The following is a 20,155-nucleotide window of genomic DNA, read 5'->3' as shown; positions in this document are numbered from 1 at the left end:
TTCTTGACTGGTCTTTTCCAGCTACAGATTAACTGGCTGGCATCTCTCAGAAAGGCCTGCAGAAGTAGGATCAGTTGTCTTTTTATGCAAAAATTAATAAGATAACTTTATTTGTTACATTTTAATTTTGTAATAGCATAATAAATATCAGGTGCTTCAGCTTCTTTTATTATCTTTAAAAATCAAAGTGTAGCCTGGTATAAATATACATGTATGTATTAAAAGATGCTTCCTATCCTGATAATCTTAAACTCATGTTTATTTTCTGTGTACATTTCTTTTGGATTAAATGGTAACTTTGCAAGTACTCATAAAGATGATATTTTTTTACATATAATAGTTAACATGGCTTTGTTCAAAAAAAAGAAAGAGAAAAACAACAACACACAGTAGGGACTAGAGGGCTACAACTTCTTTGCTTAGCCTACTACAAATGTTTTAGGCCCAAAGGCTGATGTCACAATCTTCCTTTTTAAGAATTTAGATTTTGGCCTGATTGTGTAACCCTTCATAAAAGTAATCATGTAGACTTCATTAGGACTTCTCATGTGAATAAGGATTATTTGAATGAGTTAGAATTTGCAGCAGCAGACTCTTTGCGTGCTGGCTGGGATGGGAGAGAAGTCTTTAGGTAAAGAATGTAGTCTTTAGGTAAAGAATGTTATTGCCTGTTTCCTGGAAGAAAATCTTACTTCAGTGTGTATTTTCACCTTCAGTCATGGAATTTTGAAAATTATTGAAAATTGTGTTGTAGTATCAGACTTAGCATCTTACACTATTGCTTGGGCTTACATTCTAGAGTGTACAGTTCTGCATAATACTACAAGATAGCATTGAGTATAAATCAAATATGGAGTCTTGAAGCTGGGTGGATTTTCCCTGCAACATTTTGAGTACTTCGTTAATTTTAGTAGATTTTTCTTTATTCTGTTACCTAAGGGTTGTCAAAATCTTTAGACCTTTAAATCACTGAAGACTTCTTTCTTTGTATGGGTAGAAATACAGTAAATCTGCAGTTCCACATTAAATATTAATGCTCAAATGTGATCCTACGTGACCTGTAAGTGACAAAAGGATTGATTTACTTACTTAGAACCAGTGTATGTGCTTCCCCAGTCTTCATCACATACTTAGGAGTCTCAAAGAATGGTAGCCCATGCTGAAATATTTTTCTAATGTGTGATATTGCATGTGCTTAATTTCTAAGAGGGGAGGTGGGGAATCTAAGAGAATTATTTTACTCTAATTTTGATAATTCAGGAAACCATTTTATAAGTATAATCTTTTGATATGAGTAGTTTTTTGGTACCAGAGAGTCGATCATTTTTATTGAGCAATGAGTGAATTAGATTTAACTGCTTCTTTGCTGTTTGAAACATTGGCAGTAACAGTGATACATTTCTTTGACTTTCAGGCTGTTTTTGAGCACCTTCACTCTTGCAGTTTCAGCTGGTGCCGTCCTGCTTCTACCTTTCTCAATAATCAGCAATGAGATCCTGCTATCTTTTCCACAGAACTACTATATACAGTGGTTAAATGGCTCTCTAATCCATGGTTAGTACTTAGCAAAATACAGTTCAAACTGGCACCTTAATTTATAGTGCATTAATAAAAACATTGGGATTGATATATGATAATACTGTTTGTTTTTCTTTTACATACTTACTGTCACAATGGCTTAGAGTTGCAAGTGAGCTGTTGATATGCTGCTGGTGAGTTCAGCATTTATACTAGTACACTGCAGTGTAAGTCTTCAGAACCCTTGCATTTTTAGGGTAATGTGGACAAAGGAAGGTAATGCAAAAGTTTTATTATTGCATACATAAATATCTCCTATAGTATAAGAACTGCCTTTTCAGGAAGTTCTGAAATGTGGGAAATATGTAAGTGATTGGATATCTCCTTTACCTATAATTGTGATAATCTGTAAACCTAAAAGGTATATTAAGATAACTTTTTAATTTTATACTTTTGCTACAAGAAACTTAGTAACTTACAAGAAACTTGGTTGGGTTGAGAAACAGTGACGTTTAACTGATACCTTCTTTTTAAATGTAAATCATGTATATGACATATGTTGATTGTGTGCTTATCACAGTTGGTAAGGTGCGTATCTAAATGAAATTATTCAAGTTATTGCTTCTCTGCCTGCAAGGACAGTGTCTAGTTCTTTGGGTTCTATGTGAATTCAAATAATGGTTAGCATGCATAGCATTGTGCAGGCACATATAAAGGATCTAATATGTGAAAGACCCAAAGTCAAGAGGCATATGTACAAAAGCAAGTGAACCTTTGCGCCATTTGCAAGAACAGAAGTGTAAATATAGAATTAAAGATTATAAATAGGATGGATTGAAAGGAAGGCTTGAGGAATATAGTAGTCGAGAGACTGCAGTTGCCTTGGTTTGGGGCTATGAACTCTTTTTACTATTTTCATAGATGTGTATTGTTTAACTCTAAACTCTAAAATCTCAACATATCTTATGTTTTAGTGAATGTTACCATCCATCTGTGTTTTATGAGAGAATTTTCTTCATGTTGAAAGAAATTTCAGTTTTTCGTATGTAACCTGAAATTTCTGTTTTGTTTGAATCAGATTTATGAATTATAAAAGTGAAAAATACAAGACACTTAAAATGCAGTTGGCTTTGCCCAAAAATACACACTTTCTCATCCTCTGTGAATCAGGTGTGACGCTAGTGAAGTTATAATTTTGCACATGAGCTGCAGAGTTGAAGCCGTGTCTTGGAGAAGAGGGGTTGATTATCATTTGATTTAGATGTTTCTCTCATATGCTCTTACTATAGTACATTTAATGGAGGAAAAAGATAGATGTGCAAACCTTTATTTTGGCTAGACTGCTAAACGATAGGGGTGCACTGATAAAGATGTTTTTGACCGATTACTGATGGCCAATTATTAACCAGCCATATCGGCCAATACCAATCTGATGGCCAGTATGCATGCAAATCTGTGAGGGAGTGGGGTGGGGGGAAGATTGAGGCCCCCATGGTGAGGGAATGGGGCTGGGGCAGGGGCAGGTGCTGCCCAGTTGGGGTGGGACGGGGTGGAGCTGTGGGCGGCTTGTCCAGGGTGTGGGGGGCGGCTCCCTGCTGCTGCGTGCACCCCTGGGGAGGCATGGGGGCATGTGCCCCTTGGATTTGTGTGTGGGGTGAGGGTGGGCTGCAGGCTTGGGGTGGGTGGGGGTAGGATGGGTGGCAGCGGCCCCTGGCCCCAAGCCCTCAGTGGGCAACTCGCCCCCACCCTGCGCACAAATCTGGGGGGCACATGCCCCCATACCTTCCCTGGGGGTGCACGTGGCAGCGGGGAGCTGTCCCCTCTTCCCTCCACCGCCCCCTGAATTAGCTGTCTGTGGCTCCACCTTGCCTTGCCCCAGTGCAGCAGCACCTGCCCCAGCCCTGCTGCCTCACCATGGGGGCCTCAATCGGCCCCTGCTGTTTTCCCCTGCAGACTTACTGGCCGGGTGCTGCTCTCCAAGCTGCAGGGCTGCATTCCTGGTCACGTGCATGCTGCGGCTGCACACAGGCATGCAGCATTTATTGGTGACATTATTGGCTACACCGGCCAAAAAATGCTGATTGTCGATAATGTCAGTTTTCCTTTTATCAGTGCTGATGCGATATATCGGTGCACCTTTACTAAAAGAAAAAGATAGCTATTTGGTGAATTACTAAGCAGCAAAGGGATCTAATTCTACTTGGGGCTGCTTGGTCACTGTTAGAGCTGAAAGTTTAATATTATGTGATTTTAACAGTATATATGCCACCTGCTACAGAGGAAGGCAAAAAGCCTCTTAGTCTATACCAATGTGATCTTGGGGTAAAATTGCTTCCTGACCTCAAATACAGCGATCTGTCTGACCCTGAGCAAATGGGCAAGACCCTCTCGCTAGGAACCTTTGGGTTTTAAGACCCAGCAGGAACACTGGCACATCCCAGTCTGAATCCCTGGCCTTGGCTGTAGTCAATGCCCAATGTTTCTGAGGAAAATGTAGCATCAGGAAAAAATTCTGTCCCATTCCCATGTGGCAGCCAGTAAAGCCCCGAAGCATTGGAAATGCTCACAGTAGAACATAGACATAGCTATGGCTAGATTCTTTCTGACCAATGCCTGCCCAACCTCTTCTTGAACACCTCCAGTGATGGGGGCGTCCACAACTTCCCTAGGCAGTCTATTCCGCTGCCTCATTGTTCAGGATTTTTCTGATATCCAGTCTAACCCTACTTATGTTGCAACTTCAGGCCATTGGTCTGCATCCTCCTCTCTGCAGTGAGAGAGAAAAGGTGCTTTCCCTCTTCTTTATGGCAGCCCTCTAGGTATTTGAAGGCTGCTATCTTGTCCCCTCTAAGTGCCTTTTCCACAAGAACATGCCTAGGTCCTTCAGCCTGTTCTTGCATGACTTGCCTTCCAAGCTTTTTATCATTTTTCTTGCCTGCCTCTGGACTGTCACTAACTTTTCCATGTCCTTTTAAAAATGTCGAGCCCAAAACTGCACACAATATTCTACTCGGCCATACGTAAAGGGGCACGATCACCTCCCATCTCTTGTACCTAATGCTTCTATTATGCAATTCAGAACCACATTTGCCTTTTGTTCAATTGCATCCCAGTGGTGACACACCCTGAGTCTGTCCTCCACCAGAGTTCCCAGATCCTTCTTCGTAGTGCTGCCATCCAGCCAGGTGTCACCCATTTTGTACATGTATTTTGGATTATTCTTCCCCAGCTGTAGCACCTTGCACTTGTCAGTATTGAACTTCATCCTGTCAGCTCCAGCCCAGCTTTCCACTCCATTGAAATTCTTCTGAATTGCACTCCCATCCTCCAATGTGTTTGCAGTCTTCCCAGTTTTGTGATGTTTGCAAGCTTGCTTGAGAAGCTTTCTATGTCAGCATCCCCATCATTAATAAACATAAGCAGCACTGGGCCCAGGACAGACCCTGGGGGACTCCACTCAAAACCTCCTGTCATTCTGACTTGGCTCCATTTTAATTACTGTTTGCTTACAGCTATTGAGCCTGTTGTCTATTCACCTTGTAGTAGTTTTGTCTAGCCTAAATTTCTCCAGTGTGTTTGAGAAGGTCATGTGGGGCCTTCTCCAAAGCCTTGCTGAAATCCAGATATGCCATATCTACAGCATTTCCTTTATCCTTCCAAGTAGTTACTCTGTTGAAGGAGATGAAAATTATCTGACATAAATTTCTTTTTAGTAAATCCATGCTGCTGCCTTTCCTCCTTCAGATGCTTGCAAATAGCTTTCCTTAACCTATGCTCCCGTAGCTTCCAGGGTATTGAGGGTGTGGCTAACAGCTCTGTAGCTCTCTAGATCCTCCTTTTTATTTTATTTTTTTTAAATGGAGCACTGTGTTGGCCTTTTCCAGCCCTCTGATACCTCACCCATCACCCACAACTTCATGAGTATTATTGCCAAGGACTCCAAGATCTCAGAGATGCAAAGCTATGTGTAATTGGGGCAGTTGGACTTCTGTGCAGTGTTTTCACCCTCCACGTGGCAGACAGTAAATGCAGTAGGGGCTACGCTAGATTTGGAATCTGTAGACTTCAGACGCACATTACCTGGATCCTTTATTGAGGACTTCTTCCTCTGTGCCACTCTTACCAATGTTAAACTTCCCAACTTGTGGCAGTACAGCTGGCTCATATATGTGGTGCTTGTGGCTTCCAAATACTGCCTAGAGACTGTGAACCTCCTTCAGTACAACTTGAAGTGAAGGGTTAGTAGTTTTGTTGCATCTGCCTCTATCATGTCTGTCATTTTCTATTAAATAAATTGAATTTTGCTTTCAAGCTCCTTCTTAACTTAGTCCTCTTCCCATTTATTGCTGTACCGTTATGTATAAACTTTGCAGTACGAATAGTTTCCCTCCTGTCTGCTAACCTCTTGTCCTTCAACTCTTTCCTCACAATTACAGTTCCTTCACTAATCTCTCAACATCTACTCACTCTTGTATTTATTATAAAATACGACTTTTGTTAGAAGCCCAACAAATTTTTAATCCATCAAATCGATTTTTTTTTTGGCTCTTGGACAATATTAAACCAGCATTCTCTCCATTTCTTGTTTTCCATCCTTTCAACACTAGTCAAAATGGTGTTTCTTTTGCTGTCTAAACTGCAAAAGATCTTGTTTTGCACCTGTAAAGTATCATGCTTATCAGTGAAGAGCATAACAGTAACTATAGTTTCCTTTTTAAGCCATTACAATTTTAGTTCTGTTGGAAAGTGTGACTGTAGTAGGGTATTTCCCCTTCAAACTGTGTGCGACTGGGTGGTTGCCTAGATCTTTAAGCCTTTTGCTCTACCATATAATGTCTTTATTCATGTAGTAACAAGTTATCATTGCTTTGACAGTAAAGCTTTACTGTTAACATGAGCACACATCTTTCTGTCACTTTTTAATATGGGGACAGAATGGGAAAAGATCCTACTTTTATTTAAATCAAACTTCTGATATATTTTAAGATAGCTGCAGCACTAAAATGGCTGAGGTTAAAAAGTGGAAAGTTATCATGAAAATAACTCAAATTTAGAAGCGCCCTTGACTTTTCTAGTAGACATTTTGTTTTGATTTTGTGCGGGCTGGCTCCCGATCCCATCCTCTCCATGTGCGAGCCGGGCCCGTCTTTGCGCACGCGGACTGTGGCCAGCAGCCCGGGCACGCGGGGCCGAAGAAAACCGCGGGGTGGTAAGGTACGCGCGAGCTAGAATCAGTCACGGAGGCGTAATGGTTGATTGAAAAGATTATTTACTTACACCCAAGGTGGTCGCGGTGTAGGCTGGACAGCTTTCCAGGCGCAGCTCCGCTTGAATCCTCGTTGGAGGACTCTGACAAACTCGTTTTTTTGACCCCGGAGTGGTTTAGGCTCCGCGGGTTCGGCAATTCTTTCCTCACGGAGTGGCTGAATCTCCGTGGGTTCTGTTCAGTTCCCAGGTCCCCCGGAGCTCTTAAGACTCCGTGGGTTCGAAAATTGGGTATATAGGATAGGGATACGTCTAGGATTGCACTCGGTGACGGGGAGAGGCTAGAAGCTAAACGGACCTCGGTTGCCTGCTTAAGAAAGGTGCGTTGGGTCCGCAAGGGTCCACATCGCTTGGAGATCTTCACACAGCGCGAAGTCTCCTCCTCCTGGGGAGTTCTGTATCTCTCCAGGTTTCCTCTCTCTCCGACTTGGGCGGAAACTACCCAAGCCTTTTGTATGGCTAGCAAGCCAATAGCTAGCCGCCACGTATGCCTACATTTAGAACCGGCCAATAATGTGGCACGAATCTAAATACAAATGGCGGGAACTCCTTTGCACCGTGCATCACTATGATGCAAAAGAAATGCACCATGCAAAGAAGGCTACAAACGGTGGGAAATACTCTTTTGCACGCGGGTTCCTCTATTGCAGCAGAAAACTCTACCGTGCAAAAAAGCTGCAATTTGGCGGGAACATAATTTAGCGGTGCCGAAGCACACAAAAACAAAAAACCACAACTTTGGGTTGTGACAGATTTGACCAGGTAGTGAGTCCTTGAAAATAATAGTTTGTTCTTATTCAGCATCATTGCTGTATTTTGGGTACCGGTTTGCAATGGCTGGATTGGTCCTGCATGTGTATGTGAATTATTTCATGAACTTTAGCTGTGTGTTACCAGATTTAAGAGAAGGTGCACAGCAAGTGTTTTCTGTGAAGTTCATGGAAAAGAATTAATTTCAGGATTTTGCATCATCTTTACACTGCTGGAAAAACAAATGCTTCAGTTTATAATATTTGCGGGGGAATGGCTCCCTCTTGTGGACCTCATCTGCTATGTATAACCTACTGCTTCAGTGCTGCCTAGTTGCGTGATTCCAGGTCATTGAATTACTTGTTTAAGTTTTTTCTTTCAAAGGCAGTTAGGAAATGAGAGAGTCAGCTGTATTAACACAAGCTGTGTGGTTCAGTGTGGGTAAGGGAGACAGAGCAAGGATTCAAAAACACAACCTTGATTTTCTTTTAAGCACTTTAAAAAAATCAGATAATGACTGCCCATACATCCATAACTCTTTATCTACAAGGTAACAGTCTTTAGTTGTGGATCATTTATTTCTCAAACAGCACTAATTTGGGGTGCAATTCTTATCTGTTGCAAGTATCTCATAGTTTTAACTCTTCAGACAATATATCTATTTCTATCTTGCCTTGATTCAGGACTGTAACAATTGGTGGTGATTTACAGCATACTGGCCATGTCCACAGGAGACTGACTGCACAGGAGCTTGTTACTACTGTGCAGTAGCATTCCATGGCACAAAGTGTGATGTGATGTGATGTGACGCTCCTGTCCATTAGTAATGAGCAGTCAGCATCATGAAAAGACCATTCAGCGATGCTTGTGTATGCAAGTACTAAATGACTGCGCAGTAACAACTGCGCAGTCAGCATCTTGTGTAGACGTGGCCACTAAGAAAAGAATGTATACCTTAGCTTTAAAATAAGGCTGAAAGCATAAAACCATCCAATACGAATAATGTGGTGAAAGCTGATCTGCCAGACGTTCCTAGAAATGCAGCTAACAATAGTAAGATTTTCATTTCTGCTGTTCTAAATGTGTCCAGCAGGTGGAGGTAGAACTTAATGAAATTTAGGAAGCAAAATTGCTGAGTATATAATCTGAGTTTGCAAAATGTTCAAGATCTCAGTTGTCAGCATTTTATTTAATTTTAATTTTTTGTTTTATTTTGCTTCTTGTTTGTTTGGTTTTGTGGTTTTGTTTAATTTTAAATTATTTAATTTAATTTAAAAAAATTGCTTAATGTTTTTTTCCTTGACATTTTCTTAGGTCATTACAAATAAATATAAAACTCATCCTTGTGAACACATTAGAAAAAACTTGTACTTCATAAGATTTAATTGAGTCTTTATTATTTAAGCCCTGCCAACAGTTGGAGGTCTACAAAGTATCTTTAGCATGAAGTCATATAGGTGGGAAAGTCAATGTTTACTTTTCAATGTATATTTGACCACTGTATTATCCAGTTAGTGCAACAGATTGGGGAAGGAAAAAAGCACAAAATTCTAGTCAGTGAAGTTGGCACAGACTTCTTTGATATTACCTATAACCAACTGTCGCACAGTCTTGGGTGGGGGGGTGGGTCCATGTTTGTGAATGCTGCAGTAATGTCTGGTCTTTGAACATCCCTTGAAGCCAGCATGGGTGTAGCTTCTAGAGTTGCAAGGGAGTGCAGGGTCGTTCCTTAATCTGACACATTGGCCTTTTGATCCCTCATCGTCCCTGGCTCTTTGTGGCCTTTACTCAAGGAAATAGCATCTCGTTCAGTTTATGAGAACAAGTTAAAGTTACCATATGTCTGGGTTTCCCCGGACATGTGCTTTTTTTTGGCCCCCTGTCCTCCTGTCCGGGCGGGTTTTTAAAATGCAAGCGTCTGGGTTTTTGCTCTGCCTCTGCTTTTCCCCAGTACTTGCGACTTAGCTGCTTGGGGCTGGGAGCAGTGAGGGAAGGTGATTGGTTGCTGGGGATCATGTGCTCTGTATGCAGATCCTGGCAGCTGCTCACAGGTAAGAGAGAGAGACACGGAGGGGTACCAGCAGAGCTGGGGGGGGCAGGGGGCTGTGGGTTGGGAGTGGTGCACTGGTAGGCCTGGGGGGCATGGTACAGTTGGTCAGGAGTGAGAAGCAGCAGCAGGGCTGGGGGGCCTGTGGCTTAGGAGTGAGGGGCAGAGGCAGGGCACGGGCAGATCACTGGCACCCCCCAATTATACACCCCTCCCCCCACAGGTATCCTCTTTTTTGGTATTGGAAATATGGTAACTCTAAAGTGCAACCCCAAGTTCCAAACAGCAAGCAGACAACTATGCTTCAATAAAGGCATTTAATGGGGCAAAGGCCTCCCAGCCAGAAGTTGCCTGCGGCCTTCCCCCTTCAAAGAGTTGAACAGTTCTTTTATCCCAAGTTCAGCCTCCACAGCCCAGAGCACCCCTAGTGATTTGCTCAGCTGTTTCCTTTCCAGCCCCTGAGCCCTGGAGCTCCTCAGTTTGTCTTTCTGACTTCAGACTCTCTCCTCTGATTGGTCTTCGGGAGCTGACACCCTGCTTGTTCACACACTATTCTCCCTTGTTATGTTTTTATCTCTGTCTCTTCCCTTTTGCAGCCTTGGGCCCACCAAGCCCAACTGAACCATCAGTATTAACAGGACTTTAGTAGCTACGTTGAAGATTCCTCTTGTCTTGTCCTGTACGTAGGCCACTATGTCACTTATTAATCCTTCTTTCCCTCTATACTAACATTATAGATGAAAATGAGTTGCACGTTATAACAACATGAACAGAGTTAACGCAGAAATATTTCAATAAGCCCCATGGTTTGACACACCAACTAATGTTACCTTTTGGTTTTTTTCAGTAAAGTTTAATATTTTAGTCTATTGTTAAATGTAGGTGTTTCCATAATTGGGAATATATTTTCAAATAATGTAGTGGTTCCCATTGATTTATTAATGTAGAATTTATTTGAATCACAATTTTTTAAAAATTACCTTGCTGCCAACTAGCTGGTCTCTGTAAATAAAGCCATAACTCTGAAACTTACCTGATGTTTGGTGGAAGCTTTTGTTGAAAATATTTGTTCCGTTAGGCAGTTGTTTGCTCTGTTTTCTTTTGCAAGTGTTTACTTAATATAGCTCTTAAAATTGCGAGAATTAAATGATAAAAGCCAGCGAAATCCATCTTCCCATCAGATAAATAAGGCCACACATTGTGAACAGTGAAAGAAACTAAGTAAAAAACACTTCATGTGTAAACACATGAAACTGGAGTGTGATACTCATGGTCACTTGTTCACTTGCTGGGGGGAGACAGGCTGGGGGGAAGGAATAGTGCAGAATTTCTTCCTCTTTGGTGCCCTCTATATGTTACATGTATTGCACAATTACCTGGTTGATTGCACAATTAATTTAGACCAGCTACATATGCAAATCAACTATCACGCCTTAAAAAAGTCCATCCAGCTATAAAGTTAAAGCTGGAAAATATGTAATAATTTCATAGCTGATTTCTATCCAGCTTTAATTTGAACATATAGAATAGCACAGCCCCTGTGGCGGGGAGTCCCATCAACTGATGAGACTCAGATGTGGCAGCACTTCAAGTCCTGTTCAGTGGGGCACTACTGCAGAGTCTTGTCAGCTGTCGGACTCCCAATTGTGGGAGGTTGCTATTAGTATGCCGATGCAGGGGGAGCCTGGGCTCCCCCTGCATCAGGCATAAGGCATGATAGTCTGGTAGATTGGATGTCTGATCCTGTCACACCTTTACCTGAAAGCTTAGAGCAGCGATTCTGAACTGAGGGTACATGTACCCTCAGGGGGTATGTGAAGCCTCATCACGGGGTACGTGAGATATATTTCATACGCTGTCTAACACAGGTTGAAGGGCCTAAAAATTTAATTTCCCATTGAAAGGGGGTACGTGAAGTCTCACTTTGGGACCAAGGGCTACGTTGACTGAAGAAGGTTCAGTATCGTTGGCTTAGAGGGTCCCTTTGTTCTATACCTGCAGTTAAGTCTTTGTTGCTCTTCTTGGAGGGTCAGTGCTTCATGACTGGTAGCCTGGCTTTCTCAGTTGAGGATCTCTTGCCTTTGGGATTACACAGCTTTACAATTTAAATCAGTTAACCTGTGGGAATTGTAAGGCAAGTTATTTTATAAATTCCTGGGCTGAAATGTTCTTTAGCATTTGTCTTGCCCAGTTTTCTTTCATATATGCTTTAAGAACCAGAGAGAGTTTCAGCAGAAGGTGAGTAACATGAACCCTTCATTTATATCTGTAAATATTATATATGCTATATTTTTATTTGTAAAAAGCTTACCAAATTGAAAGGCAGTTTCAGGAATTTCAGTAAGTGTAATAACCACAAAGAATCTCTTCTAAAAAGTAATGTGGTTTTTTTTTTTTTTAATTTCAGGATTGTGGAATCTTGCTTCTCTTTTTTCCAATCTTTGCTTGTTTGTGTTGATGCCCTTTGCCTTCTTTTTTTTGGAATCAGAGGGATTTGCTGGCTTAAAAAAGGTGAGAAAACGTTAACATTAATGCATGTGGAATAAATTCCATTGCAGTTCCAAAGCTGTAATTGCCATAGCGTCAAGCAGTTTTTCATTTATTTAGTTAGCTAGTTATTTATATGTATGCATAGATATTGAAACCATGTTACATGTGTGTGCAGAAAGAAAGGAACATAATACATGTAATTGTTGCTGTGGTTCGATTAAAAATTTCAGTTGCTGTCCTAAGGAAACTTGTCTATTTATACCATAGCTAGACTTGGTTAGCTTTTAAAAGTTAGTCAGCTATTGTTATAGGCCAGATTCAACTAATATTTTTTTAACTTAATTTCTTGACAGTTGCTGAATGAGGATGATTAATTTTGGTGGCATGACTTGTAAAATGTATTCTGCAGTCATTCCTTGAATAGAAAGTAGAGGATATTCAGTAGAAAGGGGGGAAAGAGAGGCTTACTGAATGTCTTTTAGTGAAGATAAAAAGAAAAAGAACGATTGCTGTGGGGTAGGGTTTACTAAAATGACGCTGACCCTATGTCATGGTTTGGACAGGACACTCATGGATTCCATAGCTTGTTCCCAGCCAGTTGGTCAAAAGTCCTGGGCTGGAGTCTGGTGGGGAAGTGGAGTGGCATGGTGCTTCAGGCAGGTGGTGGGTCAGGCACCACTGCTGCTGTGTAGGAGCAAGGATGTGCCAGGGTGGCACCTGCTCCAGTCTATCCACCTTGCTTCCATGCAGCAGCATTCAGCAAGACCAGTACAAGCACCTGGGACAGTATAACTGCATGCACAAGTATAGATTGGGATATGTCTGGCTAGGCTGCAGTAGAAAAAGACCTCATGGTTACAATAGACCGTACATTGAATATGAGCTGACTGTGAGCTCTTGCTGGAAAAACAGCTAGTGGCATGCCGGTTGTATTAACAGGAGTGTCACTTGCAAGTCAAGGGAAGTGATTCTTCCATTCTTTTCAGCACTGGTGAGGGTTCACCGGGAGTACTGTGTCCAGTTTTAGGCTCTATGCTTTAAGAAGGGTATGGAGAGACTGGAGAGGGTCCAGTGTAGTAATTAGCTGAAAATCAAAAAAGAATTGTATTAAAAAATGGAAACAAGAATGAATGGCTAAGGACAAATATAAAAGACTAGCACAAGCATGTTATGACAAAATCAGGCTAAGGCTTAAAGCTACAAAGGGATATAAAAAGGCTAATTAGAAAATTATAAATAAATTTAAAATATGCAAGAGTCAAAGGGTATAGGCCCATTACTCAGCATAGAACATAGATGAATGATAGATGACAAAGAAAGCTGAAATGTTTTTGTATGCTTCAGTCTTCACAAAAAATGTTAACTAATGCTTATCTCAATGTGAACAAAAAAATGGAGAAATGAGTGTCATAAATTCCAGAATAGATTAAAAAAGTTGGATTTATTCAAGTTGGAAGACATGATGAAATATAATCTAGCATACTTATGGAAGTATATAAAGCTGTCTCTGAACCATTATTCACCTGTCCTTCATAAGGTCCTGAAATTCCAGAGGACTGGAAAAGGGTAAACAATAGAATCTGTCTCTGGGGAGAGGGGGGGATAAAGACCCGAAGAAATATAGATGCTGCATTTCCATGAATCTAAGGTGACCCTGAGGTCAAGATGACCCCCCAATAATTAAATTCCCCACAGTCTCTGCCGCTTTCCCTGTCTTACTTCCTTCAGAGGTTGCTTGGACTCTATTCTCTCCTGTGTCATGGAGCATAGCATGTGGAAGTTCAGCCCTTGCTGGCCTGTGCAGCAGCAGCAGCAGCAGCACTGCTGACTGGCCATACAGGTGATGGAGTTTCCATTGCTCCATGCCTGGGAAGGAATCCATCCTGAGCCAGAGCTGAGATATACCTGACAATAAGGGAAGGAAAGGAGGCAGAGGAGGGTGCAGAAGCTGCGGAGGGAAAGATAGGTGGGGGGCAGGTGGCTGCTGTGGGTCTGACTCTGTCCTCACCTTGTCTTAGATTTGAGTAAATACATTAAGTTAGACTAGCTTTTGATAACTGGAAAGTTCCCTGAACCAAATGTAAAACAATCCATTTTTTAAGTAACTTGTAACATAATAAAGTGACAAATAGTCAGCATGGATTTGTCGAGAACAGATGTCAAACCAGTGTGATTTTTTTCCCTGTTTTGACTGTGCAACTGATCAAGTGCAGTGGTGCTTGATCACCAGGGCTGTCTGGTAAAAATGGTGCCTAACTAGCAGGGCTGTGCAAAGCTTTGGTAGCCAATTTCAATTCGGCAGAGATTTGGCCCGATTCAGTGGCTGAATCTCTGAATCCGAATCAAGTTGGGAGACCAAGTAAAAGATCCGAATCGATTTGGAAAGTATTTGGCGCCGCTTCGGAAATTTGCCCATGGACTAAACAGGCAGCAGTACTCACCATGATGGACATAGCTGCCTGTGGTAGGTGGTCGGGGGAGGAGGAGGAAAGGGGCATGGTTGGGAGGGGGGGGGGCAGATCAGTGCCCCCACAGCGAAGGAGGGATTGTGCCTGGGAAAAGCTGCCCATCTGGGGTGGGGGAGGCGGGCAGGGGGACAGACTTGTGGAGAAGGGCTCCTGCCACTGCATGCCACTGTTCACCATGATGGACATAGCTGCCTGTGGTAGGTGGTCGGGGGAGGAGGAGGAAAGGGGCATGGTTGGGAGGGGGGGGTGCAGATCAGTGCCCCCACAGCGAAGGAGGGATTGTGCCTGGGAAAAGCTGCCCATCTGGGGTGGGGGAGGCGGGCAGGGGGACAGACTTGTGGAGAAGGGCTCCTGCCACTGCATGCCACTGTGCACTGCTGGTCTGGGAGGGCATGGGAGTGGGTGTGTGCCCCTGGATCTGTGTGGGGCGGGCTGGGTTGTGCTAGGATCTGGGATCCCCCATTTGCTGGGAGCAAGCTGTGCCTGCATCACAATTCCCCTCCCCTCCTCCCTGGCCTGGCTGGGCAAGCGGCAGCAGGGCATAGTCCTTGCTCCCAGCACTGCTGCACCCACATCCTGTGCCCCCCTTCCCTTCAGGGCAAAACCAGGTGGAAATGTCAAGCAGTGTCCTTTAAGAGCTTATCTTGAGTCTAGTATTAAATATTTTTATTAACTTTAGGTTGTGGAGTAGAGAGTATATTGAGAGTAGGGAGTGCATATTTGAAGATGACATCATGCTAGGAGCAGTTGAAATGCTTTGGAGGACAGGATTAGAATTTAGAATAATCTCAAGTAATGGTCTGAAATCAGTAAAATGTAACTTATTAAAAAGCAGGTGCAAAATACTACATGCAAGAAGTAGAAAATTTCAAATCCCTAAATATGAAATGGTGAATAACTGTGTAGACTGTAGCCTTCAGATGCTTTACTGAAGTACTATAATGAATTAGAACTTAAACATAAATCAACAATGTAATGCTGTTGCAAGAAAGTAAAAAGTAACTTCATTATTAATTTGGGTTAGGACTATGCAATAAGGCAGGCCAGTTGAGACTGAATCAGAATTTATATTATCATAGTTACTTATCTCTTTACAGAAGCTGTAACCCAAGTAGCCAGTCTGAATGTGGAGTTCTTTGTCTCTGTCCCTCGTGGCTAGCGCGCTGTAAGCTCTCATCCAAACTTGTCTCGTAACTTGTTTGTGTAGGCTAGTGCACCGGCCGCCGTTGCTGACCCTGGGGAGTTCTTAATGGTGGTACATACAAAAATATATTTAAAAAATAAAACTTTAGACCAGTGGTGCTTCACCCTTTGGCCCCATAGGCAAGATAAGTGGCATGGGGCTGACTCCTGCGCACCCAGATCAGGCCCCACATGCCCAGATCGGGCCCTGTGCTGCCTCAGCCTGGATCTTACCTTACACCACCCCAGCCCCATGTGTCCAGTCCAGCTCACAGGGCTCTCCATCTGCCTGGGAATCTGGCAGTCGGGGAGCATACTGCTCAATTAATACTGGCACTGCCTCCCAAATTTTTGGACCTGTGAAGAAGTCCTGCAAGCCAGATGACACAGCTCTGTAGCTCAGATATGGTCTGAGGGCAGCTCTGTCTTCAATAGATCTGAAAGGGTGCATGTACCCTGACTACATCAGATTGGCTCTCTAACATGCAATTTTAAAGGTGACATAAGCAGTGTTAAGAGAGATCTTTCCAAAGCTTGGGGTGCTACACAGGCAAATGGGAACTCCAAGTTTTGCAGGGAAAGCATGGATATGATGCTTATGGTACTAAAAGAACTTCTTTCTTCTCTTGTCTTCATTTGGAAGACACATTTCAGTCAGGACTGCAGCAAAGTTCCTTCCTTTATTTGCTTTCCTATAAAGACCTCAGGTAAATCTTGAATCATGGATTGGGAGAGGATTTGCATAAATGAACTGACATTACATAAAATATGTCCTCCCACTCAGACATCTTGGAGCTTTATGCTTGGTGTGCACGGTTTTTACTACTCCTTCCTCAAAGCTCACCAATCCTAATGCTCAGTGACACTGTATTAACAAAGGAGGAGCAAGATCCTTCTCAGTCTGTTGAGAAGCTATCTGTATTTGTGAATGATGTATTTGGCCTTGCATCATATTGGTAGCAGAGTTTTCCAAAAATCACAAATGGTGTTTTAAAGATTCAGTCTTGTAAAATATTTTTCTCAGATATTCCCAGTTGTAGTTATATTTTTCATAACAAACATTTAACATTCTGCCCATGCTGTGTAACGTGTAATTGTTGCATTTCTCATCTTGTGGACGCAGGGATTAGTTGATACTTGATATTCTTTGTGGCTTGGAAAAGAAGCAGGTTCCAGCATAGGTCATGAAATTCTGAGATTCAGACTTGGCGAGTGTGTTAGCACAATCTCCAGTCTCCCAGAGTAGCTAAATGTTTTATCTCAGAGCAAAACACCTTAAACCAAATCAATATGGAAGCCCATAGTGGTTTCTTGGCACCAGCTTTCACCAGTGATGGGTCTGATTCAATGATGGTGGACTGTTTGCCAGCCCTGAAGCCATCAGCTTAAGGGTCTCTTGCAGTGATACCTGCAAAACATCGTCTTATTCAAGGTCATGTTTTGTGTCCATGCCCTCCATTGACAGTTTTCAATGGACATATTCATATTTTTGTAGCAGATAACAAGTTCCTTTCTTTCTGGGACCTTGTTATAGTAAATCCTGTTTTGAGCATGTAACAGCCACTGCATTACCAGTTACCAGTGAACACTGCCTTTTTCTTGGTGGTCATCCCCATCCCATCAATTAGCACTTAGGGGAAATGCAGGCATTTGGGGCAGCTTCCCTCCTCTCATCTTCCATGAGGAAGGACATGGTCTTTCACAAGGACATAGTCACCCTTAAACCTTACCCAAAGTTATTAAGATGGTTTCAGCAATCAGACTATTACTTTTCATTTTGCTTCCCCAAACTGGAGGGATACTTTTTATTAGATGTTCTCATTATTTTTGCTTTTTTATTTAGATTGGACAAAATATTTTGGGAACAAACTGAAGCTAATCAAAGTGTTCACTAACAAAGTGAAAAGCCAGTCTTAATCCATTTGGAAGTTGCCCAAATGGCTGTCCAGTTGCATAAGGATTTATCAGCTAGTCAGTCAGATCTTGTACTACCAAGTCATACACTTGCTTAGATACATTCCCTTACCAGGATAACATTCCTTTTCCTCAACTATACAGTAAGGTGAAACTTGATCCATATTTATCTCTCACTAGTCCCTTTCATTCACCACTTCTAGACTGGGCACTTGCTTTGTTAGGGTTGTCCTTCAGTTACTAATGAAATAGGACTTCTCCCAAGCAAATTGGTAATTAATTTTTGTGAAAAATCATTCAAATTTTCCGTTATAGTAACTGCAGTTCTTTACATGTATTGTCAGTGTGGATTTCATATTCTGTCTTCCTTACCTGCTAATTCTGCTCCAGTGGGATTATGGATTTCCAGCCGAACTTTATCGGCAATTGAATCTGTTCCTGCTGTTCTTGTCTGTGTGGTGGTTGTGAGTGAACCGAGGGTGCAGATTTGTCCTCCATGGACACTGATATTTAAAACAATCCGATCTCACGTGTATTCTGTACCGTAACTCAATGTGAATGATACATCTTGAACTACAGTTACTCTAAAGTTAGTAACTTTTCTTCAAGGCTTGGGCTTAAGACACCTCTAGAGATGGAAACTTTACTGAAAGGGAGCATCTACACAGAATTACTGGGCCAGGCTGTGGTGTACGGTGTTACTGCATTCGTGCAGTACTATGCCTGCCCTGAGAGTTGGTGCCAATTAGCATGAATGTGGTTACATTGTCATACTCCTTGTTAGGTGACATACACAGAGTAGTGTAGCATTTTTTGTACGTGCTACTTTGGAGTGGCAAGTGTGCAATGGAGCCATGCCCGGAAGGTACTCAAGTATTCCTGATCAGTTTTATATTGACAGTGGATACTGACAGTGTCACTGGATGGAGTACTAGATTATCGATCTGAACTTGAAGGGTCTAATTAAATATGATTAAAACTTTAGTAAGTTTTTGTCCTTTAACTTATATTTTACTCATAAGAAATTTTGAGAAATGAGATCTTTCAATGACGATCATGTCGGCTAAAATATATAGTAAATTTAATTGTAAAGAGTCAGTGTGCTGAAAGTGTCACTTATCCCTCACTTTTGTGTCTAATGCATATTAATCAAATTCATCACTACAGTCGGTATTTTTATTCTTGATTAGACTAAGGTCAGGTACAGACCTTATTTATTTATTTATTTATTTTCATTGGTATAAGTGATCGGAAACCTGTCTATACCCATAATAGAACAGAAGTTCAGCACACAGACTGGTTTAAAATGGTGGAACCCAGTCTAAGATTTACCCCTTCCCCCTCCAAGAGTGAATATGTGTTCTGTTTGCTACTGAACTAAATTATGTTGCTTACTGAAAACCGCATAACTTAGATCAATTCCACCTTAGACTTTTTGAATGTCTGTACCTTTTCATTTTGACATTGAACGATTTTTTTTCACATTTTATGGATATAGCAGACTTTCCTGAAGTATTATTACTTTTTATAACGTTTTTATAAAGTAGTGGCAAATGACCACTTTTGATCTTGATTTTTGTTAAGCTGACTTGTACTTTTCATGTACTGAAAAACTTCCAGATTTCTGTTCAAAATGTTTGTGCAGTGCATGAATTTATCTTGAATCTAGTAAATCTTTTGTCTCAATACATAAAGGTTTAATTTAAGCAAATGGAACCTGGTAGCTTCACTTTTTAAAAATAAATCTGTGCTTCATTACGTTGAAGGATACATTTAAGCTTGACAGTTGTTTTGTGTTTTGTACAGTGGTTCCCATCTTTCGACTTTTTCTTTCTTCAGATTTTGCTGCAATGGCATCAAATTCTGGTGAACTTCCTTACTCTTTAGAACAAGCCACCTGATGGAGTAGATTTCAAAACAAAGTGACTACTGTGTGGCATTTCAGAAGTACAAAATCTGGAAAAACACCCCCAAAACTCCAAAATATATACAAAAAAGCCCCCTTCCAATTCGTGAATATACTTGTGACCAGTTGAGAAGTCTGAGTCAATGTGAATTAAATGATAAGACAAGATTTTTGGTGATTTGGGCTTAAAAAGAGCCTATCACCTTTGGCAGTGTTTGTAAAAGTCATTTAATGTATACTGTATAAAGCTTGTTTAGTATATATTCTAAAGAACAGATTCTGTTTCTCTGTGCATGCCTAAATGACCATTTTCCAGCTATATAAGTTAACTTTTGGCCCTTTAGTCACAGTTTACAATTCCTTTTACCATCTATTACATGACCTAGGTCATGACCTAGGTAGCATGGAAGCAGAAATATCCATACAACTACTGAGCATACTAAATAGGCTGTCTATTGGCTGGAGTGACTGCTTAATGTTTAATTTGTGGTATGGTGATCAGAGCCTGAAGTCTTATCCCAGCCAGGATCGGGCTCTGGGGGCCATGCACCACCTCTGCCTGGCCCCTGAGTGCCTGATACAGGGCTCCTATACACGTGTAGGGAGGCTGCGCTC

At 41.7% G+C, this 20,155-nt stretch overlaps 1 protein-coding gene across 3 annotated transcripts in view; it reads left to right on the top strand.

The window, feature by feature from the left end:
* Nucleotides 1-1,423: 1,423 nt before the first annotated feature.
* LMBR1 (limb development membrane protein 1) overlaps nt 1,424-20,155 on the top strand; it is an 88,206-nt gene continuing 69,474 nt past the window's right edge. For 2 of the 3 annotated variants that reach the window (XM_025197783.1, XM_025197785.1), the window contains exons 1-2: nt 1,424-1,554; nt 11,988-12,091. In XM_025197783.1, the coding sequence (XP_025053568.1) occupies nt 12,038-12,091 (54 nt within the window). In that variant the 5' untranslated portion in view covers nt 1,424-1,554; nt 11,988-12,037. The remainder of the gene's footprint in view (nt 1,555-11,987; nt 12,092-20,155) is intronic. The other variant, XM_025197784.1, reaches the window with a different exon arrangement.

Source organism: Alligator sinensis, unplaced genomic scaffold, assembly GCF_000455745.1.
Source record: "Alligator sinensis unplaced genomic scaffold, ASM45574v1 scaffold601_1, whole genome shotgun sequence".
In the NCBI taxonomy this organism is placed as follows: Eukaryota; Metazoa; Chordata; order Crocodylia; family Alligatoridae; genus Alligator; species Alligator sinensis.
Note: the sequence above shows the minus strand (reverse complement) of the source record. Positions and strands in the feature narration are given on the sequence as shown.